This window comes from Suillus subalutaceus (assembly GCF_016647625.1).
Source record: "Suillus subalutaceus strain FC151 chromosome Unknown DFJ58scaffold_51, whole genome shotgun sequence".
In the NCBI taxonomy this organism is placed as follows: Eukaryota; Fungi; Basidiomycota; class Agaricomycetes; order Boletales; family Suillaceae; genus Suillus; species Suillus subalutaceus.
Genome location: NW_024540300.1, coordinates 34,969 through 62,568, shown reverse-complemented (window position 1 = coordinate 62,568; position 27,600 = coordinate 34,969). Strand labels below are relative to the sequence as shown.

At 48.2% G+C, this 27,600-nt stretch overlaps 9 protein-coding genes across 9 annotated transcripts; 5 read left to right on the top strand and 4 right to left on the bottom strand.

The window, feature by feature from the left end:
• Positions 1-83: 83 nt before the first annotated feature.
• Positions 84-1,512, bottom strand: DFJ58DRAFT_787522 (kinase-like domain-containing protein). The gene is made up of 7 exons (XM_041390110.1): positions 1,297-1,512; positions 1,186-1,248; positions 954-1,139; positions 864-894; positions 774-811; positions 514-726; positions 84-460 (listed from the first exon to the last, which is right to left on the bottom strand). The coding sequence occupies exons 1-7, from the start codon at positions 1,501-1,503 to the stop codon at positions 254-256; spliced, it is 945 nt and encodes a 314-aa protein (XP_041244051.1). The 5' UTR covers positions 1,504-1,512; the 3' UTR covers positions 84-253.
• A 486-nt stretch (positions 1,513-1,998) lies between these two features.
• Positions 1,999-3,778, bottom strand: DFJ58DRAFT_787502 (kinase-like domain-containing protein). Its single transcript, XM_041390109.1, has 8 exons — positions 3,519-3,778; positions 3,348-3,471; positions 3,237-3,296; positions 2,993-3,178; positions 2,911-2,941; positions 2,808-2,845; positions 2,568-2,753; positions 1,999-2,520 (listed from the first exon to the last, which is right to left on the bottom strand). The coding sequence occupies exons 1-8, from the start codon at positions 3,599-3,601 to the stop codon at positions 2,302-2,304; spliced, it is 927 nt and encodes a 308-aa protein (XP_041244050.1). The 5' UTR covers positions 3,602-3,778; the 3' UTR covers positions 1,999-2,301.
• A 425-nt stretch (positions 3,779-4,203) lies between these two features.
• On the top strand, positions 4,204-7,437 carry DFJ58DRAFT_745622 (kinase-like domain-containing protein; the record flags this gene model as incomplete). Its single annotated transcript, XM_041387406.1, has 18 exons — positions 4,204-4,461; positions 4,520-4,662; positions 4,711-4,767; positions 4,817-4,999; positions 5,057-5,087; positions 5,153-5,190; positions 5,245-5,469; positions 5,531-5,741; positions 5,790-5,863; positions 5,917-6,090; positions 6,148-6,194; positions 6,256-6,370; positions 6,423-6,485; positions 6,538-6,726; positions 6,783-6,813; positions 6,868-6,905; positions 6,956-7,168; positions 7,219-7,437. Exons 2-18 carry the CDS (start codon positions 4,522-4,524, stop codon positions 7,435-7,437), a joined length of 2,049 nt encoding a protein of 682 aa, XP_041244049.1. The 5' UTR covers positions 4,204-4,461; positions 4,520-4,521.
• On the bottom strand, positions 7,384-8,509 carry DFJ58DRAFT_787493 (uncharacterized protein). The gene is made up of 4 exons (XM_041390108.1): positions 8,440-8,509; positions 7,946-8,169; positions 7,824-7,890; positions 7,384-7,756 (listed from the first exon to the last, which is right to left on the bottom strand). Exons 1-4 carry the CDS (start codon positions 8,500-8,502, stop codon positions 7,520-7,522), a joined length of 591 nt encoding a protein of 196 aa, XP_041244048.1. The 5' UTR covers positions 8,503-8,509; the 3' UTR covers positions 7,384-7,519.
• Positions 8,488-11,029, top strand: DFJ58DRAFT_787490 (uncharacterized protein). The gene is made up of 4 exons (XM_041390107.1): positions 8,488-9,063; positions 9,117-9,219; positions 9,267-9,580; positions 9,632-11,029. The coding sequence occupies exons 1-4, from the start codon at positions 8,690-8,692 to the stop codon at positions 10,752-10,754; spliced, it is 1,914 nt and encodes a 637-aa protein (XP_041244047.1). The 5' UTR covers positions 8,488-8,689; the 3' UTR covers positions 10,755-11,029.
• A 6,682-nt stretch (positions 11,030-17,711) lies between these two features.
• Positions 17,712-20,224, top strand: DFJ58DRAFT_683805 (uncharacterized protein). The gene is made up of 5 exons (XM_041383264.1): positions 17,712-17,866; positions 17,934-18,163; positions 18,216-18,339; positions 18,396-19,012; positions 19,082-20,224. Exons 1-5 carry the CDS (start codon positions 17,720-17,722, stop codon positions 20,160-20,162), a joined length of 2,199 nt encoding a protein of 732 aa, XP_041244046.1. The 5' UTR covers positions 17,712-17,719; the 3' UTR covers positions 20,163-20,224.
• A 174-nt stretch (positions 20,225-20,398) lies between these two features.
• On the top strand, positions 20,399-23,019 carry DFJ58DRAFT_660232 (kinase-like domain-containing protein; the record flags this gene model as incomplete). Its single annotated transcript, XM_041382138.1, has 9 exons — positions 20,399-20,835; positions 20,959-21,272; positions 21,328-21,632; positions 21,682-21,905; positions 21,958-22,095; positions 22,147-22,300; positions 22,353-22,467; positions 22,520-22,758; positions 22,816-23,019. The coding sequence occupies 9 exons, from the start codon at positions 20,399-20,401 to the stop codon at positions 23,017-23,019; spliced, it is 2,130 nt and encodes a 709-aa protein (XP_041244045.1).
• On the top strand, positions 22,901-25,318 carry DFJ58DRAFT_375296 (uncharacterized protein). Its single transcript, XM_041380098.1, has 16 exons — positions 22,901-23,259; positions 23,322-23,469; positions 23,535-23,561; positions 23,627-23,648; positions 23,708-23,794; positions 23,851-23,924; positions 23,981-24,069; positions 24,121-24,385; positions 24,446-24,487; positions 24,537-24,582; positions 24,635-24,670; positions 24,725-24,735; positions 24,793-24,812; positions 24,871-24,958; positions 25,023-25,056; positions 25,111-25,318. The coding sequence occupies exons 1-16, from the start codon at positions 23,205-23,207 to the stop codon at positions 25,120-25,122; spliced, it is 1,056 nt and encodes a 351-aa protein (XP_041244044.1). The 5' UTR covers positions 22,901-23,204; the 3' UTR covers positions 25,123-25,318.
• Positions 25,319-25,516: 198 nt separating this feature from the next.
• On the bottom strand, positions 25,517-27,512 carry DFJ58DRAFT_716293 (uncharacterized protein; the record flags this gene model as incomplete). Its single annotated transcript, XM_041384208.1, has 6 exons — positions 25,517-25,916; positions 25,969-26,233; positions 26,307-27,081; positions 27,134-27,296; positions 27,354-27,388; positions 27,420-27,512. The coding sequence occupies 6 exons, from the start codon at positions 27,510-27,512 to the stop codon at positions 25,517-25,519; spliced, it is 1,731 nt and encodes a 576-aa protein (XP_041244043.1).
• Positions 27,513-27,600: the final 88 nt, after the last annotated feature.

Below are 27,600 nucleotides of genomic sequence, written 5' to 3'. Positions count from 1 at the left end.
CTCGGAACAAGTTTTGATTCAAATAGAGCAGCTGATATCGATATCATGGAGAAAGCATACAATCCTAGGATCTAAGCATAAGGTACGTAACTGCATAATATTTTCAAGAAAACAAGCGTTTGTGGGGTAACAATACATAACTAGAAAGACATGCGCAGCTAGTGCGCCATAAATAAAAAGACCAATGCAAGATCAATGTGTAAAAAGATGATGTCGTGTAATTCCATGATCTCAGAGTAACTGCCTGCAATTACTACGGTGGTAATGCACTTTGAACATAACTCAGAACGTGGTCAATCGTTGGTCTGTCAGAAGATCTTGACCAGCATTCTTGAAGAAAGGGTACGTGGCGCCTGTCAACTGAACTGTCTACTGCCATGGGTTGCATGCCCTTGTGTCTAGCAGCTATGATGTGAAGTGGGTCTTCCAGCCAATGATAAGGGAGCTTTCCGGATAGCACCTGGATTGGGACTCAAAATGCAGGTACTGCAGGCAAAATAAGGAGCGGCGTACCTGAAGTATTACGGAACCGAGTGAGTAAACGTCGGAGCAGGTAGTCGGCTTTCCAGCTTCTTCGTCTGTAAGATGTACCAATTCAGGCGCAGCCCAGCGTATAGATCCTGGGTAGTAGGCTTCGCACGACAAGCTATCGCATTCCGCAAGGATCAACGACAGTCCAAAGTCTGTTACGTAGGCGTTTCCTCTGGAATCAATCAATATGTTGTGCTGTACTCGTTTAGCTTGTCAAAACACGTCCAGAACTGCAACCTTACCCCATTGAGGTTCCCATGAATGACATGTTTGTCATGAACTGTGGGAATTGTCAAAGCTGCTTGTGAAAAAAGGCATGAACTAGCACAAACGGTACTGAATAGCTTTCGTAATCTGTTCAAGCTGCAGGGAGTAGTTGTCAAGACGATTAGCTCGAGTCACTTGGCAGTAGTAGGACCCACGAGTATGAGCTTGTCTCTATCCAATAGATTAAGAAACTCGAGAGACAGATAGTTCGTCAATGATCCACGCTCCATCCAAGGAGTTACGAATGCGGGGAGCGGTCCAAATCCTGAGATCGTCCCAAAAAAGCGAAGGATATTCTTATGATGCAACATTTCCCACACACGCACTTCGCCATAGATCCTCTGAGACATTGTGAGCATGAATATTGAGCGAGTTGTCGCCATCTACCTTACGCAATGCCCTTATCGCTTCTTCACTCGAATCAAGGATCCTCAAGGATTTGATGGCCACCTGTTGTGAACATCGTTGGCGGTGACGAATGAAAGAAGGAGGAGGTACCTCTATTTTTCCATGGGACTTTAAAACCATGGTACATCGGTAGACATCGCTCAAATCTCCGATGAAATGAGGAAAACTATCATATCTGGAAACACATGACCGAGGAATCTCTGTTGATTTAACCTGGATCATGTCGGACCTATACAGTGCCTTCTTTAGACCAACAGACCAACATGACAAGACGTTTTGTTTTACAGAGAATGCCATAGTGTTTGCAGTCCAGTGATCCCACCAGTCTGATGGAATGAAAGGTTTGTTTCGTGATCAGAAACGTTGAGAAACATCGATTTGCTGGCTTGGATGTATGCTCACCTTCAGACAAAAGATATGTAACATCGCTGTGCACCTCTCGATGCTGCGGGTTACAAAGTCAGACAGACTGTTGGGATGTGATATGGGCGAGATAAGCAAGCGCTGGAAATGGATCCAAGGGCCTGGTTTTCCAGAAGACGACTAAATAAGGATGAGCGCTTGCCCGTCTACGTGTCATGGAGTCACATCGACTAGGCATTGGGTGAATGCTGTGAACAGAAGCCTGCCAAGCGCCTGAGCACCAGTATACTTATATTGTTTATATGCTGTGTAAAACCAAATGCTATAAATAAGTTGGTTTCGAGCATCCGATCGGGTACTATTTCGTACCGATTGTACGTTTTTGAAACAAATATTAATGTTCACCCTGAGGCCTGAGGCCTGATGCTGTAGAGGGCCGGTAGAGCGCTGCGATTATCAAATAGCAGAGGGAGACATACAATTATGTAATACAAATAGATGTTAGTACTATGGGTGCCGAAAGATTCTCGAATCATACACATCTACGAAAAACATTGTGTAACTGATAAAATGTGACATGTATGATATCCAGAATAATGGGGCCCCGTGCTGTCAGAGAAACAACGCCGGTGGCCATGACCCCATGAAGTCCATAGTAATGAGAATTTAGAGACGAGTGTATGAATCACAAGCAAAAGGATAAACAAGTGGACATGAGTTCCTCACATAGGCCTATGTGATGAGAAGTTCGACTTCCGTTTGAGAAAAGCGTAGCACTTCAGCGGCAGAAGGGCGGTTTTCTGGGACGGACCAACATCTTTGCATGAATAGCCAGTGATGATCAGCAATATGAGTATCATGCGATCGCGAGGGTCTATTTCCGTTTAATATTTCGATAGAAACCTTGGATCTGCTTTTGACCTCATAATAGGGCTGACGGCTAGTAAGGATCTGCAAGATTTTACAGCAACGCGTATAATATCAGAGGCGTAACGGACCTGATATATGATACTTCCAAGAGAGTAGACATCACTCTTGGTCGTGGGTGCAACCACATTTTGGCTGTCAAAGCGCTCTGGCGCCGCCCATCTCACAGATGGGGGAATATGTTGCCCTCGGTGTGTTGCAGTAATGTCGTAATCTGCAAGATATGCAACACCCATAGCATCAATTAAGACGTTATTCTAAATGCATCGTAATAAGATACAGAATTACAGTAACAAATAAAGGTGGCTCACTCCATGTAGATTGCCATGAACGACATTCTTGTGATGCACTACATGTAATTTTCAGAAACCCGAGTCAGGATGTATGTCAGAAGTGGAATTATATAGTGCTCACGGTAACAGAGTCCAGACGCTATTTGCTTGATCTACTTTACCAAATTAGACGTATTCAAACAGAAAGAGTGGACAAGACTTGCCAGGTAAAACCTTTGCAGAACACTTAGACTGTCAGAGTTTTCTTCGAGGTATGAGGTCAATGTCCCGCCAGGCATCCAATCGTATACAATCGACGGAAGGGGTCCAAATCCATCAGCAAATCCTATAGGAACAAGAATATTATCGTGTTGCAAAGTCATCCAGGCATTAGCTCGGATTAATAACTCCTAGAAAAATATCAACGTAAATGATCTATCACTGAAATTACCTTGAGACATTACAAACCTCGCCTTCGGATTGCCCCCTGTTTCCGAAAATTTCTATCCTCAACGATTTCACAGCAATCTGTTTTTCATAAGGACATACTCTAGATGGGGTAAAGTGTCCAGCACAAACCTGTTTAGAGGTTGTAGCGGTAGAATATACAGCCTCATATACATTTGCCGACGAAGTTCCGCCAATCCATCTTAATTTTCGAATTTTCGAAGTAAGGTTGCGCAAATGCGAATGCGAAGCATTTCTTGACAATATTAAGTGATCTATAGGATCGAGAAGGCAGTGGCTTACAAATGATCATTCCTCTGAATGTTGGTCCCAAAACTTGTTAGTAAGCTTTGCCAAACGCGTAAAAGAACATGGAGTAGCGGCATCTGAGATCTGAAGTTCTGGGAGTCGCAGGAGACCTATGTGGACTCCTCCAGATCCCGGGGGATTTGGTAGCAGACGCGATCGTCAGGTGTTCATCGACATCCAGCGTAGAGATAACATTATTTGTCGATGTTTGGCTTATTACCGTTACTTACTAATTCGTTTGATCAGGTTAGATTTTTCCCCTTCAGTTCTTAGTTCGGAAATGCTGTGGAAAATTACGCGGTCCAGCGTGGTGCCCCACACCAAAATATTGCAAGATCACAGCGATTTTGTTTTCTGCTTCGCGGAGTATAGAGTTTAGTGTCACTGAAAATTTAACTCGGCAAGTCGCTCAAATCCATGTTCATCTTCCACTGGGGCCTGGCTGCGCCTGCCAGTGGCCAGTGGTGAGACTCCGAGTCGTAACCAGTCCGAGTCTGCCTACGCGCGCTTTTTGAGATGTTCAGCTGAAGACTTGTATGGCTACCCACTCGAGCATCCGTAACAGTATGTCACGAGCCTACTGGCTAGTATTAAATGAGATCCCTATAGCATAGCATCTACGCAACTCTGCTAGCCAATTCTAAACTCAAGTTATGTCATCCCTTACCAAACCTATAGACATCTTTCTGGCCAGTGGATTGGATTTCCCCTCCGTTTTTCACACTCTCTGTTAGTGGGCAATGGCAGATCCCCGTCTGAAATCAAAGTGGGGCGTACCAACACAGACGGCTAGCAAGGCAGGTCTGTGAAACCATAAACATCGAGAACGCTGAGGCAACACCAGGTATAGCTCCCTTCGAGATTCGTAATCCAGTGAACACGAGGTGTGTAACATCTATTTTCAAACTGCCTTACGGGAATTATAGAACCAGGTTTGGTGTGTATCTTGACACTGGACCTTTCAACCCCCATACTCATCAAATCCCCCACACTAGTAATGTACATGTCCAAGCAGTCGACAAGCGATCTTGTCGACCTCACAGATCGTATCACACGTACCAGTCCTTTTTGTTCAGCTGGAGGAGGATTTGGTGATATCTGGCGATGCGCGCTACAAACTGGTGCAACGCAGGATGTGGTACGATTGCTCACATTGACAACCAGCATACATCTCAGATATTTCCAGGTTGCAGTCAAAGCGATCAGGTTTCAATCTGGAGAGGTCAGTGCATCACACGAAAAGGTAATTTGCAACGTCACATTGCCGACTTATTCACTCATCGGATTCAAAGGCACTGCGACGTGAACTTGAAATGTGGAAGATACTTGTCCATATAAATATCTTGCCACTATTAGGCATTGCCCGAAATTTTAGCCCTTCTATATCTATGGTCTCGCCTTGGTGCGAAAATGGCTCACTGGCAGCTTATCTCCAGCAACACAAGGGTATTACTGTGTTTGATCGCCTCCACCTAGTGAGCTTTTCTGCTTGATAACGCACACACCTATTTTACTGATGGTTTGATAATTAGCTTCAAGATGTTACATCTGGTCTCCATTATTGTGTGTATTCGATACCTCAGTCTGAATCTTGCTCATATATATATTCATACGCACGTTTGGCGCAGTGCATGGTATCCCAATGGTTCACGGTGACTTAACCCCGGTAAGATGGGTCATCTTGGAGATTTGTCAGTATCTCATCATCTCACACTCGCAGAACAACGTGCTCCTGAATAACGACAAAAGGGCCGTCCTCACAGACTTTGGCTTGTCGTCCATGCTTGGGGATATCACGGGCTTCTCATATGTTGAACGGTCTTGTGCCCAACCAGGAGCAATTCGCTACAGCGCTCCCGAGCTTCTGATTTTGACGGACTCTGACACATCTATCCAACCAGACATTCGAAGTGATGTCTACTCATTTGGCTGTCTCGCGCTTAAAGTGTGACTTCAATGTGTGTGTAACTGTTCGAAGTGCTGATATCCACAATTTATCATCATAGGTCCTTTCGGGAAATGAGCCCTGGGCTGATGTCAAACATTGGAGATTTATCATTATCAAAGTGACAGATGGACATACACAACAGAGGCCTACCCATAGTCCGGTTTTAGATGAACACTGGCGACTAATACAACGATGTTTCTTACAACCTGATGCTCGACCGTCCACACGTGACATTCTGAAGTTTCTTGAAGCAGAATTACAGTCGGAAGGTATTTATTAAAGTGTGTCCTCAACAGTCAGCTAACGCAATTCTGGAGATCAAAAATTGTCGGCTGTGAATCAAACGACCAAATTCGCCAATCGAAATGAAGCTATATCTTTCGGGTACAAAGTATGTATTCTGTGTCCAAGTTCCTAAGGAAATGCTTACTCCTGGTCATTCAGACTACGGTCAACACATCTCATCTGACACATGGTTCCGGGACAAGTCCCATTATTGCTGCAAATCAACACATAGCATCCACGTCGTCCAGCTTTATACCTGATATTCCTGACAAAGGGCAAGGCTCTGCGCGCAAGTTTAGTTTAAATGTTTTCCGCCGTAACAACGCACAGTCGGTAAGGATTGTATTATGTACTCCATAATGCAAAACACGAATAAAATATTCGAAACAGATTAAAACACGAGGCGCAAACATCGAACAAGAAACTACCGGCCATTTGTGGGTTTTCTGTCAGTGTCCCCTACACATGCACGACTTACAGTATCCTTTCAAAACCTAGCGCTATTATTGAGGCCTGTTCGCTGAAAATAGTGGAAGACTTTGCCGTAGCTCCGGGGGGCCTTGGGAATACTTTTCAGTGCATCTTGCAGAAGAAGGCGTTCAAAAAGGAGAAGGTAATCAAGTAAATTTATATTTATATTTTTTGTAGTACTGATATTTTCCCAGGTTGCTGTCAAGTCCATCAAGGTACGAGATGACAACGAAGGGAGCATTAAGGAGGCCCACAAAGTCAGCCTCAGCAATCCCGAAAAACGTTTCAATGCTAATCCTTAGACATCAGATCATCATGGCGAAAGTGCAAAGCTGGATGTCTCTCCGGCACGAAAATATATTGCCTGTCTACGGTACTACTACTGGGTTTGGTTCTAGCCTCCCCTGTTTGGTCTCGCCTTGGATGGAGAATGGATCCTTGACCAGCTATCTAAGCGCCATGGATCAAACTCTCACAAGCGCTGCGAAATTCTCGCTTGTGCGTTTCTCAGCTCGTAAAATAAAAGCGTTTCTTACTTCTCAACTCGCATCCAGCTATTTAATGTCGCAGCTGGGCTCCGCTTTCGTAAGTGCAGAGATATCCCTCCAATAAAATAAACTTCATCGACTTCATCAACAGTTCATAGCAATGAGATAATCCACGGCAATCTCAGTAGCGTCAGTCTATTCTAAGTCATTCCGTTGGAGTCCACTAACAGCTGAAGCAGGACAATGTTCTCATTGATAATCGCCATACCGTCCGTCTCGCGGACTATGGTCTGTCTTCAGTCGTATCCATGTGTGGCGAACTCTTTCAGTCCTATCATTGTGGTGCTTTGCGCTGGACGGCCCCGGAAATGATCAGCAACGATGATCAAGAGCTCGATAACGAGTCAAGATATTGCATCGATATCTATTCTTTCGGATGCATCATGCTTCATGTATGCTAAGTTGATGTATTACTCTTACTTCATCAGCTGATGCCTCTTAGGTGCTCTCTGGAAAGTTACCATACTGGTGGCTGGACGATGTTCTGCGCGTAGTTTCTGCACGACACAATGGCGTGAGTCCAGTTCGTTGCGGGACGGAGATGCATGAGGGACATGTGGAATTCGTCCAGCATTGCTTGTCAGTTTCTCCAACGGACCGTCCAACAATAGATAAGATCGACGCTTTCATTGCAAGATCTACGCGGCCCATTGTAAAGTAGAGCCGTATCCCACCCAGGTTGATAGTCACGTACAACTAGATGCCAATAAGAAATATACAATATCTAATCAGTACAAGGTCCATTAGAGAGCTGCACCAGCAGAATAACCTGGGTCCCACGACCGAGATCTTGCTTGCTCTCTCTCTCGCCACCGATTCTCGAAGTAAATAAAAGTGACAACAATATCATCCAAGATATGTACAGCCTCTGGTGGTATAAGAAGCGCAGCAGACTCCTTGCGTCTGAACAGTGCCTGCGTGAACGTGGTGACAAAAGTGGCAATGTATGTCTGTGAGCGAGCAACCTTTAATGGCACGAGCTATTCATTTGCAATTGATCAGTAATCAACCAATGTTCGCATGCCGCATATGAACATAGACACTCACTTGCGCTCGACACTCATGAATTTGCCACTCATACCACTCGCCGCGAATGCCTTGAAACTTCTCCGGACTGCTTGGGAATCCGTCAACGCTGAACTTTTATTTTCACCAAGTAAGCTTCTTACGATGTATATAGTCCCGTCTTTGTCATCTCGATTCTCCTAGACCCCACCATCACTGCGGGCCGGTCATTGGGGTTGGCAGGCCAATCAATGATGCCCACGTGAAGAGATTGTCCAACAACATTTTTCCGAACCGTTGTGGTAGCTTTGCTTCCACAGAAGGGTCGATCACGTGTGACTGTGTCGGAGGTGTAGTGTATGGCATGCTCTGGGCAAGAGAAAGTGGTCTGGAGTGGATCGTTTTTTCGCCAAGGATAGCCGAAAAGTCATATCACCAGTGGATTTGGCGCTTGTGGTTGGCTCTAGTTTTACGTACCGTTACTCCTGTAGGTAGTCTAGAACCCTCCTAAGGACTTGGAGGCATCAAAAGATGGAGTGACTCACCGCTGATTGCCCCACAATTTCAATTTCGGGACTTCGAGGCAACTGGAGCACAGAGCAACGCCAGCGCTTTAACTATGACCATATGATAAGTAAGCGCTAACGAAAATACCCACCCCCACAGTGCTAGGTACAATGTTATGATAACCGTCTGACAGTGCCTGCCACTGGATATGCATGTCCGACGCAGGTATTGCGGCGAAGCGTTCATCTATTATTATGTAATATGAACTACAGCATTCGCTGAGTTTGAAATCGTATTACTGCTTAGTCGCACTCTTCAGGCCGCGGAACAGTATAAATCAAAAAATCCATGTAAATACCAAATGCAACAAAGGCCTTTGTTCTTGAACCAAGACTCTCACTATGGCGATCAACCCAGAGTCCAAGAAACAATCTGTGTCTTTCGGCAAGTCGTCAGGTCCTAAAGGCCTACCTCCAACTTTTCCTCCGTTTCCGGCAGTACCGCACGGTGTCACCATAATTCCTTTCAAAGATTTCACGCCGTACGGCTACAAACGCCTTAAAACAGAGACTGGAGAAGAAATCGAAGTTGATGCTTTTGGTGGCTTGCCTACGGTGAAGGTTCTCTCCGAGGAAGAGGTCGTTCAGAGAAATAAAGACAGAAAACGGCGCAGAAATGCGGGACAGAGCGCGGATGCCACAGGAAGAATTGTGCCTTGGTGGGAGGAATGGGAAGAGGGTGAAAATTCGCGTACCACGAGCGAACCAACAGAGCTGTACTTGTCTTCTCTTTGTTCACATGTGAAACAACTAATTTTCGAACATCCAGGCAAAAAAGCCTCATCGATCGGGTTCACCAAGCTGCGGATGATTTCCGGATTGGTCGTACTTGGCCGCCGATATCTTCCGGAGTTAGAACATTATGGGATCATGTACAGAATTTTCAGTGTTGTTTGAGTGTTCTGATTGATTTCTGCAGTTCCGTCTGTACATTGGCCTTCTGTCTAGCTTGCCGATCTACCGCAAAGCCAAGAAATCTAAGGGCAATACAGACATGACTTGTGAAGGGGGCGGTGACGATTCGGATAACGATGATACTCCAAAAGCCAAACAAGTAAACGTCAATATCATTCAAGATCCACTGGAACAGATCGCCCATCCGGGCAAACAGCTAGAGCCAAATGAAGGGGAAGTGGATATCATGGCTCGTTTACTTGAAACTTTCCTTGAAGACATGGAAAAGTCTATCAAGGTTTTCATGTCTTCATACATGCGAGATAAAGGTTTGATCTGGCAAGTTTGTCTACTTCCTTACCTGTTGTCTGGCATTCATGAGTCACGCAGGTCGGAACGCAATCTTTTCATTGCACCCACAGTACTCCACTTTTTCCTTCGCTTCATGCAGCGCAACGAGGTTTTTGTTGGATTCGAGACTCACACCGAAAACTTAAACCGTGCAGTAGCTGTCACCGAGCTCGCTCTCAGGGAACTTCCTTTGACGGCTAGGGTTGCACGAGTTTTACCAGGCATGTTCGATGCTGCGTGCAAGGAGTGCTGGGGATACAAAGGAAGCCTCAGCATGTACATATCCACCACTCTTGACTCCGAGGATGGTTGCACTAGCACTGATACGCCCGCTTCATCGGCGGTTGGCACATTTGAGGAGGCGCTCAAAGCTGATCACGCTGAAATCGTATCCTCAGATGTTGTCCTTGACTCGTTGATGGCGAAGGAGGTTTTGGATGACACCTTCGGCGTTGATGATGGCGTGAATGTTTCCCCTGCTCCAGTGGATGACCCTTGGGCTGCAGCTATTACTGCAGGGCAGAACACTACGGTATCGTGGACTGATGTCAAAGTTGACTCACTGCTTACCTTCCTCGGCCCAACTCAATTACCTTTGACGCATACTGCTGGTGTTGTCGAGTTCTCTACGCGCAAAGTGAAAGAAATAATGCTGCCAGAAGCTACCAACTCAATTCCGGATACTCCCTCCGCCGCAATTGAGCAGGAGCTAGGAAGTCGCTTCGCTCGTGTCGTGTTGGAACCTTGGGTTCGCACCTCAACAGACGAACTTCTTGATATCGTAAGACCTATCATCACGTCTTCCAGTCGCGGACCCGTTATCAAGGACCCGTTCGCGGACATCATTGATGTGTCTGATGCCCAATCCCCTTCTGATGCATACAACCCCTGCCGCGACGACCTGACCATACTCATCAACCCATCGTCCGTAGATTGTTTACATGTCGGCCTTGGCTTGTGCGGCACATGGGTACAAATGGCTCGCTGCGAAGATGTGGAGAATTCCATCACTTCTATTGATCAAGGTACTCCACGCGTCAGCAAGCATCCCCGCGATTGCTTCTGGTATCTGGAGGACGTTGTATCTATCTTCCCCAGTTTCTACACGGAGTCGGAGGTGGAGATTGATCTCGGCCAGACAACCGACAATGATGACCTCTAGGTCATAAATCTGCAGCTTTTTGGTACCCTGGCTTATAGCCATTGTATGTTTCATTACGACCATGGACATCTCGCATTACGATTAATAAGCACTACTTCACCTCTTGATTTTGTTTGACACGTCGATAGCCGTTGACGACAGAACTTTCATACATACAAGAATTATCGAAGTTCGCGTCATACGCTATGTATATCCAGCCTCGTCGCTTCGTCAAGAAAATACCTGTAGCAATAACACGAGTAGAAATCAGACGGAGACAACCTTGACATCAAGTACTTGGCAGTTCAAATCAGCACGATTGAGGGATTTCACACATGATCTGGCACACTTATTGAGCGTGGATGGTGGCCGTCTAGTGTATTGCGACTGAGATGCGTGAGAGTGTTTGAGTCGACGGTCATGAAGCTTTGCCTCTGCTTTCCTATGAAGCCTGAGGTACTTTGATAAACACTTCCTTCGGAGTGTCCCCGCCAGTGTAATGGGGACCTTCCCATTGACGCGCAAGAGCGATCTGGGTTTGGCAGAATGAGACGGCCGAGCTGAATGAAGGATTAACGTGATATACAGATGAAACACATCGTGAACGATATGTAAACACTATGCATAGTTGAGTGAATGAGGTGAGTGCGAATAACAAATTCAATGGTATAAGAGTGAGAGTCTGATACGGACATTTGCCTGATCACTCCGGACTCCGGAGGACTCTTCGCTTCGGTCTTCCAGATTTGAAGTCCGGTACATCATGCTTACGACAATCAAATACTTCCAAATGCATGTTCGCTGTTGCACACTGCCCATACGACAGCCGCCTATATATTGTACGTGCCATCCACCACCCTTTCAGTCCTCGTTGCACCTTGTCAGACTGAATACCGGCCCAGACTCATAACTCGGCCGTTTTTTCAAACCTCGATGAATCAAGATAATCCTCCTAGGAAAAAGCGCTGGGGGTGGCTGAAAAAAAGTCGTTCAGACCCTCATTTGGCGCGGCCTGAGAGGGTTGCGAGAAAAGCTAGTCAAAGTAATGTATGGACTATCGCCTTTACAACTAATCGTTATTTCTAAACATGTAGTTTCAGCCGTCCTCTCTTTCATCTTCGCCGACTGAATCTCGTAGACGATCTTCTGGGTTAATTCGCGAGTTGTGGGGTAGAATTTTCAAGAGTCGTTCGGCTCGCAGCGTTAGGCGTACCGTTAACCCTGAACCTGCAGCTGTAAGTGCCAGCGCACGGGATATCTTGCATCCTCAAACGAGCCAAGTATGTCTAACTCTTGGCATATTTTGTATGTGATCTAACAGCCGCAGGTTCCTTCACCACTCACCACTCCCGCCCCCGTACAAAATCCTGACCAGTCTTCCAATTTGAGCGTTGCGAAGGTTAGTTTGATCATCGCCGTTCGGATCATCTTTATCTATCTCTTTCGATAATGTACTAAGTTTCATTATTAGGTCGAACAATTAGATCCAACAATTGTGAACGAAAGAATCGCTGATGCTACCAAAGGTCTTGCAGGCATCGGGCACGTCTCGGGAATTGTCCAAAGTACTTATACAGCAACCAACGACCTACAATCTGTTTCCGATGCGATAGACACACTTTCCCCACTTATTGGCCCCTTAAAAGTGTTCAACTCTGTTGTTAGCGGGCTTGCAGATGTACGTGTTTCTCTCTCTGTTTTGTATGTGGCTTACCTTCGTGCGTAGCTCCATCCGTATGCGAAAGTAGCTTTGAGTATCTTCACTTGCGCATCCAAGGTGGGCTTCTTTCAATATCGTCGCCTTCACAGGTTAACAAGGTCTCGTTGACAGATGATTCTCGATCAGGCAGACCGTGATGTCGCTATTTCCCGTCTGCTCTCGAAGATTTCTCAAGTCTATACTTTCATTACGGAAAAGGAAGAATTAGCTAAGATTGAATCCATGCTAGCGGTATATGGGATGATAGCTCAGCAGACGTTGGATTGTGCTGATTTTATCGCCCATTATTCTGAGACGAAGAGCGCCTGTGAGTTGATCACACCACTTCGTCCCCTGAGACTCAATGTTGTCTCTTTGCATAGGGATAAGACTTGGAAAGCATGTCATCGATGAAACAGATTCCACGATTCAGAGCTACAGTGTGGCTCTCGACGGTCTCATGCAGCAATTCCGAGATCAAGCGACTCGTGATGCTGTGATCATCCTTCATCGTGCCGGTGAGAATTGACTTCAGATTCACTCTGAAGTTATGCTGATGTTCGACGACGCGCGGCCTAGGCGAGGATCTGGATTTCAATGGCATGGCGTATTCGGATGGTGCCGGTTTTGATACATCTAGGCGTTGTCTCCCAGGCACTCGGGAAGTCATTCTGTCCGAGATCAAGTCCTGGATCTTTAGCACGGGGGAGGACGTGCAACGCGTCTTATGGTTGTCTGGGACTGCAGGAAAGGGGAAATCGGCTATTGCTCACACAATAGCCAATTGGTCTAACGAGCAAGGTGGTCTGGGAGCCTGTTTCTGCTTCGATCGCACGCATGGAGCGGACCGTCGCTACGAGAAGATTTTCACTACAATCGCACGCGACTTGGCTGATTGCTATCCGACCATGCGGCGAGCTTTGGCACGTGCGGTTCATGATCGTAACGAGCTTAGGCACACCATAGACATCTCCAGACAGTGGCAAGAGTTAATAGTAAAACCAATCAGCGAGGCCTCGAAAGCCATCACTGCACCCGTCCTCATAGTCATTGATGCGTTGGATGAGAGTGGTGACTCAAAATCCCGGGAACGCATTCTCCGTCTGCTTTCTGGCAATCCGAACGCTTCTTCCTCCCAACCATCCCAACTTCCTGCAAACTTCCGTATCATCATCACTTCCCGTCCACTCGAAGATATCGAGGATGCCCTGCACAACGTGTCGTATGTTCGTCGTATTTCCATGGATGACATTCCGGTCGAGTCCACGGAACTTGATATCCAGCTCTACATCTCCACCAAGCTTAAAGAAAGCCCACGCAATCCATTTGATGACGGACATTTCAAGACGCTTGCTCGAAAGGCTGACGGCCTATTTGAATGGGCTCGTCTTGCCTGCGAATACATCCAGGGGACCAACACGGTGCGGCGGAATCCTATGAGCCGTTTCGAAGCCGTGGTTGCTACAACATCTGCAAAAGGAACGCATCTGTTAGATGATATGTATGTGCGCATATTAGCAGACAGCATGCCCGAGAAGGGACGCGGGGAAGCTATGCCCATGTTTTACTCTGTGATGGGGCAAATCCTTGCATCGTCAGAACCACTTTCCATGGCTGCGTTAACTGCAATGCGACTTAATTTTCCACGCGCCGATGACCGTTACGATGTGGAAGATGTCATTAGGTCCCTAGGCTCGCTCGTCACCGGTACCACGGATCCTCAGACTCCCATACGTCCCCTCCACACATCATTCTACGACTTTCTCACAGACAAATCACGCAGCTGTGACTTCTTCGTTGATGTGTCATCAGTACAAAGCGACCTTGCTTTTGCCTCGCTTCGGGTCATGGAGTGCGAACTTCGCTTCAACATTTGCTCCTTAGAGAGTTCTTACTTACCCAATTCTGCTGTCTCTGACTTGGAGAAACGAGTGAAACAGTCGATTCCGGCTGAGCTATCGTATGCATGTCGTTTCTGGGGGACTCATGTAGCAGCTACATCCTTCGAACCATCGCTCGCTAAGGGATTTGAAGCTTTTTTTGACGGAGAGCGCCTCCTTTGGTGGTTGGAAGCACTGTCTCTTATGAAAAGCCTCAGCGGTTCGGTAGGGACCCTCTCGTCCATCGCAAGTTGGGTTACGGTGCGTGGCTCGAACTCATTCTTAAGCTCAATGGATTCTTACAAGTGGTGGGGTGCTCATAGGGCCATAACGAATATACGCATATCAGTGACGCTGCCAGGGACATCCAGCGCTTCGTTCGAACTTTTGGGGCCATCATTTTACACAGCACTCCACACTTATATTTGTCTGCTCTGCCGTTTTCTCCAACACAGTCGATAGTATCCAAACAGCTCGCCGAAAAATTTCCTCGCATCCCCCGCATCGCTGCTGGCCACGTTGTAAAGTGGCCTCAGATGGAAAAGATACTCCACCTGCGTTCCGAGGTTTACTCACTTGCAATGTCGCAAGACGGGAAACGTATCGCGTGTGGTCTAGAAGACGGAACGATCCAGCTGTGGGATATGGAAACTGGCGAGGTATCTGGCGCCCCTCTCGAAGGTCACACTGAATGCGTTAATTCTCTCGTATTCTCGCCGGATGGACATCGCATTGTGTCAGGTTCAGATGATAAGACAGTCCGGGTGTGGGATACGAGGACCGGCAAGGCATTGGGTGCTCCTCTCCAAGGCCATACTGAGAGTGTTAACTCTGTTGCAATCTCGCCGGATGGGAAACGCCTCGTGTCTGGCTCAGATGATAACACGATCCGGGTGTGGGATGTGAAGAGTGGCGAGGCAATAGGTTCCCCTCTTCAAGGGCACACTGACGGCGTTTGGTCTGTTGCTATGTCACAGGATGGTAAATTCATCGTGTCTGGTTCATCCGATACGACTGTCCGGGTGTGGGATGTGGCGAGTGGCGAGGCATTGGGTGCCCCTCTTCAAGGGCACACTGACGGGGTAGAGTCTGTTGCAATCTCAAGTGATGGAAAATACATCGTGTCTGGTTCGGAAGACAACACGATCCGGGTGTGGGATCTGAAAACTGGCGAGGCATTAGTTGCCCCTCTCCAGGGTCACACTGGCCCTGTTCTATCGGTCACAATCTCGTCGGATGGAAATCACATCGTGTCTAGTTCATTTGACCAGACAATCCGAGTGTGGGATACGAAGACTGGCAAGACATTAGGACCCCCTCTCCAGGGCCACACTGACACCGTGGTGTCTGTTGCAATCTCACCGGATGGAAACCGCATAGTGTCTGGTTCGTATGACACGACGATTCGGGTGTGGGATGTTAACACTACTACGAGCGAGGCATTGAGTGCCGCTCTCCAAGGCCACGTTGGCTCCGTTAACTCTGTTGCAATCTCGCCGAATGGACTATCGCATCGTGTCTGGCTCAGGTGACCAGACCGTCCGGGTGTGGGACATGAAGACTGGCGAGGCACAGGGTGTCCCTCTGCAAGGACACACTGACTGGGTTCGGGCCGTCGCAATTTCGCCGGATGGAAATCGCATAGTGTCTGGCTCAGATGACACCACAATTCAGGTGTGGGATATGGAGATGGGAAAGGCGTTGGGTGACCCTCTCAAAGGACATTCTGACGCTGTTCGTGCTCTCGCAATCTCGCCGGATGGAAATCACATAGTGTCCGGTTCGGATGACAAGACGATTCAGGTGTGGGATATGGGTACGGGAAAAGCACTGGATGCCCCTCTCTCAGGGCACACTGATTGTGTTCAGTCTGTCGCAATCTCGCCGGACGGAAATCATATAGTATCTGGTTCGGATGACAAGACAATTCAGGTGTGGGATATGGGAACGAGCACGGCAATGGTTGCCCCCCTCCAGCACTCTGATTTTGTTTACTCCATCGCAATCTCGCCAGACGGAAATCGCATAGTGTCTGGTTCAGACGACAAGACAATTCAAATGTGGGATATGATGACGGGCAAGGCATTGGGTGTTCCTCTCCAAGGGCATACTGAGAGTGTTAACTCCGTTGTAATCTCGCCGGATGGGAAACACCTCGTGTCTGGCTCAGATGACAACACGATCCGGGTGTGGGATATAGGGACTGGTGAGGCAGTCGGTGCCCCTTTCCGAGGACACACTGGACCTGTTTATTCCGTTTCAATCTCGCCTGATGGAAAATACATCGTGTCTGGTTCAGACGACAATTCCATTCGGGTGTGGGATCTAGAGGATTTTCTTAACCAGGACCAAACCTTCGAAGCACCTGCAATATGTTTCTCATCCAACCCAAATCATGCCCTTCATTCCGCCTCCTCCTTTCTTCAAGGTTCAAACGCCCCAGCCCCTTCAGGCCCAACTGAGGAGGGATGGGTTGTAGGTCCCGAAGGACGGCTTCTCCTCTGGATCCCACCCACTCTCCACCCGGCGACGTATGCCCGAGACAACGCGTTGGTGATACCCAACAATGCCTTGCAGCTGGACTTGAGCTGTGTCGCTCATGGCACGGCGTGGCCTGAATGTAAGGACCAGCCCGAGAAGGCTGTCCTTTGATACCATACGTCTTTTTTACTTTTCCTTACAGTGATTTTTTGTATGCCCTATATACGTTGGATACTCGTGTACTTTTTTTTTTTTTTAAAAAAAAAATCCTATTTAATGTCTTCTTAGGGCAAAGCCCGATGTAGACATTACATGCTATATACTACGGCGTTCTATTGGTTTTTCTGGCGTTGGTGTAATTGAGGACCATTGGCTCGCACCCCGTACGGGGGTTTGGGGTGGTGGAGCATCGAAAGCCAACCTAAGGCTAACGGAGGGGTGGGGTACTCGTGTACTTTGTCTATCTTAGTTGACATTTAGTTTGTCAAGTCGTTACATTGAAAATCCACAGTTGGTGGAGCGTGAGACAGCATGTATGTGAATAACGGTGATCCACCACATGGAAAATGAGCATATATCACCACAAGTTTGCCGCGGTGAGCAGTGATCATGTTTGTCCACCACAGACGACGTCAGACCATACTGGTGATGAAAAAGACAAAGCAACAAGTTCGAACGCCACTCGATAGTAGACTCGTAACCAGTCTGACTATGCGTCAATTTGAGATGGTGACCACTCGAGTATCCGTGGTAGTATACGCCAGGCTGGTCACGAGCCTATGACCACCGTCGGTCACGGCAGCAGGGTTAGGTATAGGTTAGGTTATAACCCTAACCACAATGCGGGGTTACGAATTTCGAGCTCAGCTTGTTGATTTATGCACTTTCGGGTAATGCTTTGCTTCCTTTGAATCCTTTCTACCATCATGCCTTCCGCGGATGCTGCGCGACGAAGCCGGTCTGCTACAGCCAACACTGAAGATGTCATATTTGTGAAAGACAGATATCCTGTGGCCTTCTTTTTTCATCAGAGTGTCAGGGAAGGACGCGATATACTCGAACAGGAGATCACGGTATGCGACCAACTTATCTTGTTTAATGTGGAAGCCTCCAATTGCTGATCTAATTCGTTTCTTGTAGAGATATGGAGGTGATGTATGTGACGATGAGCAACAAGCCAACGTGATTTTGGTCGATGAAGAAGCCGACATTGAGCATATCCGCCGGCGCTACTACCGCTCAAATGTCCTCTGGCAGCAGCGCGTCTATATTGAGCGTAGGGATTTTATCCGTCGATGTATTACAGCTGGAAAATATGAACATCACCCTCCGCCAAGGAAGGGTATGCCCGGTGCTTCGGTTGGGCGCACGTATGACATTTCCCGTCCACTCCTACGTCTCGTTTGCTAATGCACCCATCAGGCGCGTACCCTTTACAGCAGAAGATGATGCAAATCTCGCGTTTTACATTGCGACTGTATATCCTGATCCTTCTGATGGGGGACGCACTGGGAATTTGGTGTACGAGCAGTTGACACAGCAGCTGGTACGTGATTAAATCATGAGCATATGCGTATTAATTCACAAGAATACTCTTCCAAGGCTGATGAGCCGGAATATAGAGCGTGGGCGAAAAGGCACACGTGGCAATCCTGGCGCGAGCGCTACAGGAAGAATCGCGTGCGTTTTGATCCTATAATTGCAGGGTATGCGGCGCACCTTAAGAATGTGTCCCATGGTTTCGGTAACGATCCGCGCTCGCGTCGCTATAGACGCGGAAGGAGTGCACAGCGGGAGGAAGAGGAGGAGGAGAGCGATCGGGAACTAGAACAACAAGCAGAGGGTGGCGCTGGACCTGATGACTTGGATCACCGGGTGCCCGACGGCGTTCTACAAGCCCGCAACCAGGTTCAAGACAACATTTCCGATGATGAACCCGGTCCTGCACAGGTTCAATTGCGTAGGCGGCGTCGCGATGATCCTGATACGTCTCAGCGTGCAAGTTTCCAAGAGGAGTCGCCTCAGAAGCGACAGCGTGTGGCAAGTCCGGCTACACCACCAGGACCTCTAGAGAAGGGACGGCGGAGAAGTGGTCATGGCAGTCCTGGTCGAATTTCGAATGAGACCGATGGAGGATCACCGGAAGAAAGAAATGATGAGCCTTTCGCGCGGGGGGCGCTAGATGGTGCGATTAGTTTCGATATCGATCAAATACCCCAGTAAGTTTATTTTTGTGTGATGTATCACGACTGTTTGACTAGTTATTTCGCTCTATTTATTCTGGGCAGATTCGATGTGTTACCAGTTCCGCGATCACCTGAGCATGACGTTACAGGAGGTCAATCCGATGAACCACTGGCTACGCAGCAAACCTTAGTCAATTCACCCATTGACGTACGATCAAGACGGGCCCCAAATGCTCGAGCTACTGCTATAGCTGTTCAAGCGACGTCGATGAGTTCACAGGCTATTTCAGTTGCACGACCCCTACGAGCTGCGCGAAGGCCACCTTCACGCCGTGGGCGAGCTCAGCGAGAACAGAGCCTCGCTGCCGAAGTGCGCACCCCTGCTGCCGGCACTGAAAGTCACTCACAAGTTAAACGTGTACGGACGTCGAGCAAATCTCGCAGTCATCAACCTGCTGTGGCCGCTTCTGACGCGCCATATCGCCACACTCGGGCAAGATCGCAATCAGTTGACCTGCCTCCACAACCTACGCCGGCATCGAAGCGCCGGAGAGTAGTTTCGGCGAAGGGGAAAGCGAGAGAGCTGGAGCTGGAAGAGCTTCCTGAGGAAGATGCCGAACGGAATGTAGTCGAAGGCGGTGACTCTCAAGCTCACATTTATGAGGGTGTCGAGTTGGAAAGTCGAGCTGTTTCTGGACCGTCTCGAGCGAAGTGGGGGCTAGAATTGGCTGAAAATGAAGGGCATTCAGCCGAGCAGGGCGAGCCATCGAGGCGAGGACCACAGATTCCAAATCGCCGCCCGGAGACCGAGACATTGCAAGAGCAGCAGGACGTGGAAGACTACTTTCTGAAAGAAAGGAGTAGTCTCTTGATGATCGACGTTGAACAATCTAACGAGCCTTCTCCCGGACAACAAGAATTCACAGTGGACTCCTCATCTGAAGATCCTTCCGACTCTGATGATGCAGCGACCCATAAGAGTCTCCAACATAGTACTAGTGGACAACGGCTCAATAGGATGGCAGCTGCTGGCTTCCGTACTCGTCTTCCGAGTACCTCAAACAAGGTGACCACCAGATCATCTGCAGTTCGAGTCACACGCCACGCGGCCCAAGCTCGTCCCTTCCCTTCTCCAGGCACCAAGGCAAATATTGCTAGATTGCGAGAGAGGAGAGGGAATTAATATTAATCAACGTTGTCTATATATCACTTATCACACTAATCAATTGATGCTATGCGCACGGACCATCCGGAGTTACTGGATCCGGAGTGCCTGATTGGCTGTTTGTTGCTCTCCACATTCCTCGACAGCAAGCACGACGACAAGCTCGTTCCTTTTTCTGTCTCACTTTCACATCCTTCCCAACGTTTTCTTGTTGATCGTGCGGTGTCCCGTAAACCCAATTACTTTCGAAGAAGATGACTAACGCATCCGCAGGATCAAAGCGGTCTTGGGAGGGTCACGCAGCCGAATCCCACTCGCACAAGAGACACAGAGACGAACCTAGAGACTGGCGGGATGTACACCTAAAGTCTCCCACAGATAAGCGTAGCAAATCTAACAGTAGCAGACGAGACAGTATCGATAAGCGGGAGCCTGGACGGTCCAGAGAAGACCCAAGGAGGCCTAGCGACCATTCTCGAGACTGGGACAGAGACAAAGACAGACGCGACGGCCGTGATCGGGATCGTGACCGTGAACGAGACCGTGATCGCGACAGAGAACATCGCCGTAGAGAAGACGATCGAAAAGATGAACATCGTCGTCGAACTCCACCTCGGAATCGCCGTTCACCTGCACCATCCAATGGACATTCTCATCAAGCTAAAGACTACTCGGACAAAGAAGAAGGCGAGTGAGTATCAACGCATCCAAGTGTATGAATACCCTTTCACATTGTTTTCTTCTGTCAAGAATTTCTCCTGCGCGCAGCGCCCGTGCAGCATCTCTGACTCCATCCACACGAGCTCCATCAGAGGCTACTCATATTCAGAAGCCGGCACAACCTACTGCTTCCTCCACAACCTGATCCGGAACTTGATCTCGAGATCGACACGGCCGCTGCAGAGGCAGCTGCTCGAGCCGCTCGTCGTGCAAGGCGTCAAGCCATTTTAGCCAGACACTCCGGGATAGCCAGTGCTAATAAGAGCGTCAGCCCCAGCCCTGGGCCTAGTAGTGCGGTCCAACCGCAACCTGTTGCATCTGTGTCTGATACACCTCAGCCCCACAGTGCTGTCGATACTTCCGCAAGTTCAACAGCCGACATCTCCAAAGCGAGGCATGATTCAATAAGTAAGCTTCTCTCCAAAAAAACGTCTCGCGTGGATTGATGTATTATATCATGCAGGCAAACGAGACTCTGCATCTCCACAACCGGATGACAGTATCTTTGAACTTGCTAAGGACGAGGACGATGAAGATGTCCGTGCGAAGATGCAAGATGGTGCACCGGATCAGATATCTGCTGCAGATTATGATCCCAGCCTAGATCGCCGAGAGGACGAACAAAGGCGAGTCCTTAAAGACGAACCCATGAATGTAGAAACTATTGAGGAGGAAGAGGAGGAGGAAGAGGAAGAAGAAGACGATGTCGATGACATGTTCGCAGCAGCTGTAACCGAGAAGAAGCGAAAGAAAGTCAAGAAAGTCGTTGTATGCCCTTACTATGTTGTCCGTCAACGATGTCTGACCCTGTATGCAGAAAAAAGCAGCACCCGCCCTTATCACGACGACATTAGACTCTGCCTCAGATCATGAGGGCTATTACCAAGTTATCCTTGGTGAGCAACTTGATGGTGGTCGATACCAGGTCTTCTCTTCGCTTGGAAAGGGAATGTTTGCCAATGTTGTCCGGGCACGCGTTCTTCAAGATGCAGAAATCAACAAAGAGGTGGCCATCAAAATCATCAGGAGTCAGGAATCTATGTTCGTACACTTTCTCCATGTGATACTTCTGAGAATGCTCAAGCAACACTAGGCATCGTGCCGGTCTGAAGGAAGTGCAGATATTGAACAAGCTAAAGCAGGCTGACCCAGAAGACAAGAAGCACATCGTCAGGCTAGAGAGAACTTTTGAACACCGCGGACACCTTTGTCTCGTGTTTGAGTCCATGAGGTTGGAGGTTGTTTAATTCCACTCCTGGGTATTTGACAAAAATTCCTCTAGCATGAACCTTCGGGATGTTGTGAAGCGCTTTGGAAAGGATGTCGGTCTGAATATCAAGGCCGTCAGAGCTTATGCACACCAACTTTTCCTTGCATTGAGTCTTCTCAAGAAAGTCAACATCATGCATGCGGACATCAAGCCTGACAACATATTGGTGAAATTCAATTTAGCTCTGGCAGCTGTCGATTCACTAACGACAAATTCAGGTTAATGAACAGAAGACGTTATTGAAGCTATGCGACTTAGGCTCAGCATCGGACGCGTCAGAAAATGACATCACCCCCTATCTTGTTAGTCGATTTTATCGCGCACCTGAGATTAGTACGTTGCTTATACTACTGTCGAAGTTAAAAACTAACGTCATTTTATTTAGTCCTCGGAGTCCCGTATGATCCAGCGCTCGATATCTGGTCCATTGGGTGCACGCTGTATGAACTATACACGGGGAAAATCCTTTTCCCTGGCCGGTCGAACAATCAAATGCTTCTACTCATGATGGAACTCAAGGGAAGGTTCAACACTAAAATGATCAAAAAGGCGAAGTTCGGAGAAATGTATTTCGATGAAATGGGCGGGTTCGAAAGCGTAGAGACGGACCGTGTCACCGGTGCCGTGAGTCAATGTGATCTCTTATCAATAATCTTCCGTGTCAGCTGATTGTTCTACCAGAATGTTGTCCGCAAAGTTCACATCTCCAAACCTAGTCGTGACCTCCGAGCCCGTCTCATGCCACCTGCATCAGTCAAGATGAAGGACGACGAGATGAAGTTGCTCACCTCATTCATCGATCTGTTGGACAAGTGCATGGCACTTGATCCAGCAAGGCGGATCACTCCCAAGGAAGCGTTAATTCATCCATTCATCAGGGGATAGGATTACCATGAGCATCCTATCTCGGGTCTGTACTACGTTGTTCCCGTGACGTGTATTTATATTCTTCCTGTTCTCATCAGTATAAATTGCACCTCTGATACGTCTGCTGGTCCAGGTGTGACAAGGTACGACGATAAGGGAACCTCATTACTCCACGCGTAAATGAGGGGTATATATACTTACCGATGTGTAGATACTTCTCCAATCACGCGGTAACAGTCATGGCATCTCGTTTGAAACGTATGTTCTCTCAGAAGGGTGGAGAGAGATGAGGTGATCGCTAATGCTGAGTCTGCGGATAGTCGGAGTGCTCCCGACATTCGATGAACTGCCAAGTTTTCATGATTTCAAGGGATGCGCGTGGGACGTATGGGGCAAGGATGATGAGCTAGGCACGATTAACCTGCTCACTCCCGAGGTAGTAGCACGAGCTGCTCAGGAGGAGATTCGGTGCGTTTATCTCAAAAGAGACAAAATGAATGATAACCAATAATGTGTTTTGTTGTCAACGATAGTCTAGGGCGCACAGTTTCATTGAATTGGTGCGAGCAATATGGCTCCCGCGTAAAGACTGAAATGTTTAGTGCCTTACAATACTACTAACCAGGCCAATTCACTTCCCCTCGAGGGTAAGCGGATCTGTGATCGCCGCGTTTTCATTCAGTGTTCATTGATCTTCGCTTGTCAGCCCGTTTTCGGGCGTAAGATTCCATCCATTACTACCTTCGGGAAGTACGGCCCCACCATACCTGTCCGTGATGACATTATCCATATCGTATGTGCCCTTTAAGCCCGTCTGACGGATGGCACTTCACTTAACTAAATTTGCAGAACACACAATCAGGTTCCCAGTGGGACGGTTTGAAGCACTATGGGTTAACCGAACACAATGTGTTCTACAACAAGTATATTGATTTCGTACATTGAGAGTTTCGATAGCACTCACCGCGGACCTTGTTAGCACTCCCGCGGAAACCCTCTCTGAAGGCGAAATGGAATTGCATGATCCGAGTGAGATCGATTATTCGAAAGTCAAACTTGGGATGCACAGTAAGTCTACAAGCCGCTACCCCGTATACTGTGACTGAGTATTGCCTCTAGACTGGGCTAATCATGGCATATGCGGCCGCGGCGTTCTCCTGGATGTGGTAAGGTACTACACGGCCAATGGCGAGGCCTTACCGTACGATCCCTGGACGAGTCATCCAATTACTGTTGCCGAACTAGAGGCTATCGCGAAGAAGCAAGGGGTTGAGTTCCGACAAGGCGACATCCTCCTCCTGCGCGTCGGGTTTACTCAAAGATACTACGCGAGCACTAATGAAGCAAAGGCCGATTTGAGAGGCGGCTCAGAAAAGGAAACATTGTATGCAACCCCATCCGTATCCTGACGCCCCTTTTGCTTAGCGAAGCAAAATATCATTAGCGCTGGAATAGAACAAAGTGAAGATATGAAGCGCTTCCTCTGGTATGTTATTCTCAGATGTTACCAAATGATGGCCTGATTGTGCCTGCAGGAATAATCACTTTGCTGCTATCGCATCTGATCAGCCATCTTTGGAGGTGTGTACCCCGCGGGTGTCATCGTAAGTCTGACCAGTTAATTGCGTGATAGCGCTGGCCCACGCCAAAGGGAACGCAGCTCCATCAGGTTAGTCTAAGTCTCAGCCATTAGCATTATCGCTGAATTCTTGCGGTCTTGCAGACAATTCTTGGGTAAGTTTCGGCCCTTCCCAAAATATTTTCACCCCTGACAATGAATGCGGATGCAAGCCTTTATGGAATGCCTATTGGTCTGTACCTCATAACAATCTTATGCGTCAAAATCCAATTCTTATTTCTGCCAAACAGGCGAATTCTTTGATCTTGAGGCTCTCTCAGAACTGTGCCAGGAGACGAGTCGCTACACGTTCTTTTTCACATCTTGGCCTTTGAACATGTCAGCCGGTTTCCCTTCTGTATGGAATTGTATCGCTTAAATCAGTGTCTTTTTCCTTGTTCAGTCTTGGCGGCGCCGCGAGCCCTCCCAACGCTGCCGTGAGTACTGTACCCGTCATAAATATGCCCTGTCACGTTAATGATTGTTTATAGGCATATTTCTGAGCTGTCTTTACTTGACACGAGTTCCTGGTAGCTCATGTGAGTCGGCTGAGGTGTAAGTTTGTGAAAATTGAGACGTGTCAAACAAACATAGTTGTGGTTATATGAATCGTAACTGTCACTAAACAACAAAGGGTTGCGATTGACCCTATGCAATGTATCTTTGTAAATGTTACCCTGCTGATTCAATCACTGTCCACGAAACCTAAATCTTCTCAATCCTCAGGAACGTAGAATTACAGAAAAATATGTGGTATTTGTATGATAGTGGGCATGCCTGCTCGTTTGTACTTCAGAGTGTTTCATATCGTCATGATCAATAGTATACTTAGAATAATCCTACGCGGAAGGGTGCCATGAATAGAACCAAGGGTATACCGCACCAGCCAGAACCAAATCACACGGCCAGGCTATGCCGTCTGCCGTCATCAGCTTCAAGTGCACGACGGACGGCACTATGATGTGCACTCCGTCGACGCCCCTCAACGTTGACCCAACCATTGATGTTTCCGTATTCGGCATCAGCTTGGGCGCCTTCGCTTTCGTCGTCGTCTACTTCGACGTGAGGGCGTGACTTCTTCCTTTTCACAGCAGTATTTGTGGTAGCTGAGGATGACGAACTCGTCGTGCCGGACGAAGAACGAGCAACAGGGATTGAAGTCTTAGACTGTGAAGAGCCTTCTGAGGACGGTCTGCGCTCAGGATCATCATTTTGAACACTAGTTGTGGACGATCTCTTCTTCAGCCCTAGAGCAGCTGTAGGCTGCATCGGTGGACCATCAGGTTTCCGCATTTTCCTAGTGGTTGAACCGTCAGTCATAACGAAATCATGCAAGGGATGGGGCTCACGTGTTGAGCTTGGGCTCAGCGTAGTTGACACTTTTCCGTGTACGACGTTCGCGCCCTCCCACAGGGGCTTCTTCAGAAGTAGAAGCACATGGCGGAGGGACTGGACTAGAAGATGTTCGAGGTGTCGGTAACTGCGAGATCTGAGATATCGTTGGAGGAGGGGTGGTGGCTGGCGTAGACAAAAAGCTCCGGGTTGTTGCCAACGAGGTGACTGCGGATATTGGCGTTGTTCCATCCGTATCAGGCGTGTGCTGTCGATCCCGATCTGCGAATCGATCAGTCAGAGAAGATACGATCGCATGCATCCGCATTGCGCGTTGCCCAAACGTGCGCCGTACCTGATGCATTAGTATCTAACGGTGGTAACATAGCACGGCTTCTCGGTGAGTTTGTGACATCCTTGAGGCCCGAGTGGTCCTCGTGTCTTCGTCGTTTCCTCTCCTGCACTCGTGAGGAAGTAGTGGCCTCACCCTCTTCTGATGGTAGCTCTCGTTCAATCTGCTTCATCTTTTTCTCCCTCTCTTTCTTTGTTGGTGGTATGTAGTCCAAATCATCATCCTGAGCCGGTGGTAGTCTCGATTTCCTGACAGCTTCTCGTTCCTCGTCGTCCTCAGCTAAACCAGCCTCCCTACGAGCAGGAGACCCGAAGGCGGGACTAGCAGCTCTCGGCGGAGTTATCCCATCACCACCATCCGTACTTACATTTAGAAGCCCGCTCTCCCTCCTCCCTGTTTTCCTCTTGCTTGACGACCCTCGTTCCTCTGCAGGAGCTTGCGGTGGCGTTGGTAGTGGCGGAGGCGAGGAAACCCGGGCAGGTAATGGCAGGCGGGATGCTGCAAGTCTTGACTTGGTTTTTCGCCGAATAGTAGGACTAGGTATATGTTCTGCCTCCTCTTCATCTCCTTCCGGAGAAGAGGTAAATTCTTCGTCTTCGTATATGCCTGGTACGTTGGGCGCACGCGAAAGCTTGGGCATTTGTGGCGACGCATTGGGATCTACGAACGGTCGACGAGCTCTAGTTGCTGGTCTGGCTTCTTTGGCGGGAGAAGCTACCCCGGGAGCAATACCAAATGACTGCCGCAAAAAAGTCAGATGTTTGACCAAATTAGCAGTCTAGCTGAATCTCAGCGACGGCAGGTGGGTCTTCGGGGTATGAAACACTCACCGCAGCATCAGCATCAGCCATTATTTTCCTCGACTTTTCCTGCTCTTTCTTCAGTTGTGCCGCGAGCGCAATCTCGGATGCTCGTAATCGGAGGTTCTCGACGTATAGGGTGGATATTTGAGCGTTAAGCTCTTCGATACGGACGCTGAGAGTCGAATTAAGTCTGGTATCATACAGTGAGATGTTTCTGAATTAGGTTAAACTTGACAGAGCAACATACTTGGTGATGTGCTTATTGGCAAGCAGGAATTTCTTCTTAACTGAATGCCACAGACGTCAGTCGGACCCAGGGCGACATGAATGACATACAATTTTCAAATTCACTGAGAGCATCGTTCTGACGGACATTAAGGGAAAGGCGTGAGTCTCGCCTGCTCATCGTGGGCGGCGACGAGGACAAGCTCTGTGGCTGTCCCGGTCGTGGTCGTGGTTGGGTCCAACACGCGCTGTTATCGAACAATACCGCA

Excerpts from the sequence above, each read along its gene's own strand:
- DFJ58DRAFT_787522 (XM_041390110.1), bottom strand. The coding sequence starts at position 1,503 with ATGGCATTCTCTGTAAAACAAAACGTCTTGTCATGTTGGTCTGTTGGT. Across the intron at positions 1,249-1,296 it reads AGTCCCATGGAAAAATAGAG|GTGGCCATCAAATCCTTGAG; the intron begins GTACCTCCTCCT and ends TGTTCACAACAG. Across the intron at positions 1,140-1,185 it reads CGATAAGGGCATTGCGTAAG|AGGATCTATGGCGAAGTGCG; the intron begins GTAGATGGCGAC and ends ACAATGTCTCAG.
- DFJ58DRAFT_787493 (XM_041390108.1), bottom strand. The coding sequence starts at position 8,502 with ATGCATATCCAGTGGCAGGCACTGTCAGACGGTTATCATAACATTGTA. Across the intron at positions 8,170-8,439 it reads TTGTACCTAGCACTGTGGGG|ACCACTTTCTCTTGCCCAGA; the intron begins GTGGGTATTTTC and ends GATCCACTCCAG. Across the intron at positions 7,891-7,945 it reads AAGACGGGACTATATACATC|TCCGGAGAAGTTTCAAGGCA; the intron begins GTAAGAAGCTTA and ends ATTCCCAAGCAG.
- DFJ58DRAFT_375296 (XM_041380098.1), top strand. The coding sequence starts at position 23,205 with ATGTGTAGATACTTCTCCAATCACGCGGTAACAGTCATGGCATCTCGT. Across the intron at positions 23,562-23,626 it reads CGCACAGTTTCATTGAATTG|GCCAATTCACTTCCCCTCGA; the intron begins GTGCGAGCAATA and ends ACTACTAACCAG. Across the intron at positions 23,925-23,980 it reads CACAATGTGTTCTACAACAA|CACTCCCGCGGAAACCCTCT; the intron begins GTATATTGATTT and ends GGACCTTGTTAG.
- DFJ58DRAFT_787502 (XM_041390109.1), bottom strand. The coding sequence starts at position 3,601 with ATGCCGCTACTCCATGTTCTTTTACGCGTTTGGCAAAGCTTACTAACA. Across the intron at positions 2,846-2,910 it reads AGCGTCTGGACTCTGTTACC|TGCATCACAAGAATGTCGTT; the intron begins GTGAGCACTATA and ends AATTACATGTAG. Across the intron at positions 2,754-2,807 it reads TTCATGGCAATCTACATGGA|AATAACGTCTTAATTGATGC; the intron begins GTGAGCCACCTT and ends CGATGCATTTAG.
- DFJ58DRAFT_683805 (XM_041383264.1), top strand. The coding sequence starts at position 17,720 with ATGCCTTCCGCGGATGCTGCGCGACGAAGCCGGTCTGCTACAGCCAAC. Across the intron at positions 17,867-17,933 it reads TACTCGAACAGGAGATCACG|AGATATGGAGGTGATGTATG; the intron begins GTATGCGACCAA and ends CGTTTCTTGTAG. Across the intron at positions 18,340-18,395 it reads AGCAGTTGACACAGCAGCTG|GCTGATGAGCCGGAATATAG; the intron begins GTACGTGATTAA and ends TACTCTTCCAAG.
- DFJ58DRAFT_787490 (XM_041390107.1), top strand. The coding sequence starts at position 8,690 with ATGGCGATCAACCCAGAGTCCAAGAAACAATCTGTGTCTTTCGGCAAG. Across the intron at positions 9,064-9,116 it reads ACGAGCGAACCAACAGAGCT|GCAAAAAAGCCTCATCGATC; the intron begins GTACTTGTCTTC and ends TCGAACATCCAG. Across the intron at positions 9,220-9,266 it reads TTAGAACATTATGGGATCAT|TTCCGTCTGTACATTGGCCT; the intron begins GTACAGAATTTT and ends TGATTTCTGCAG.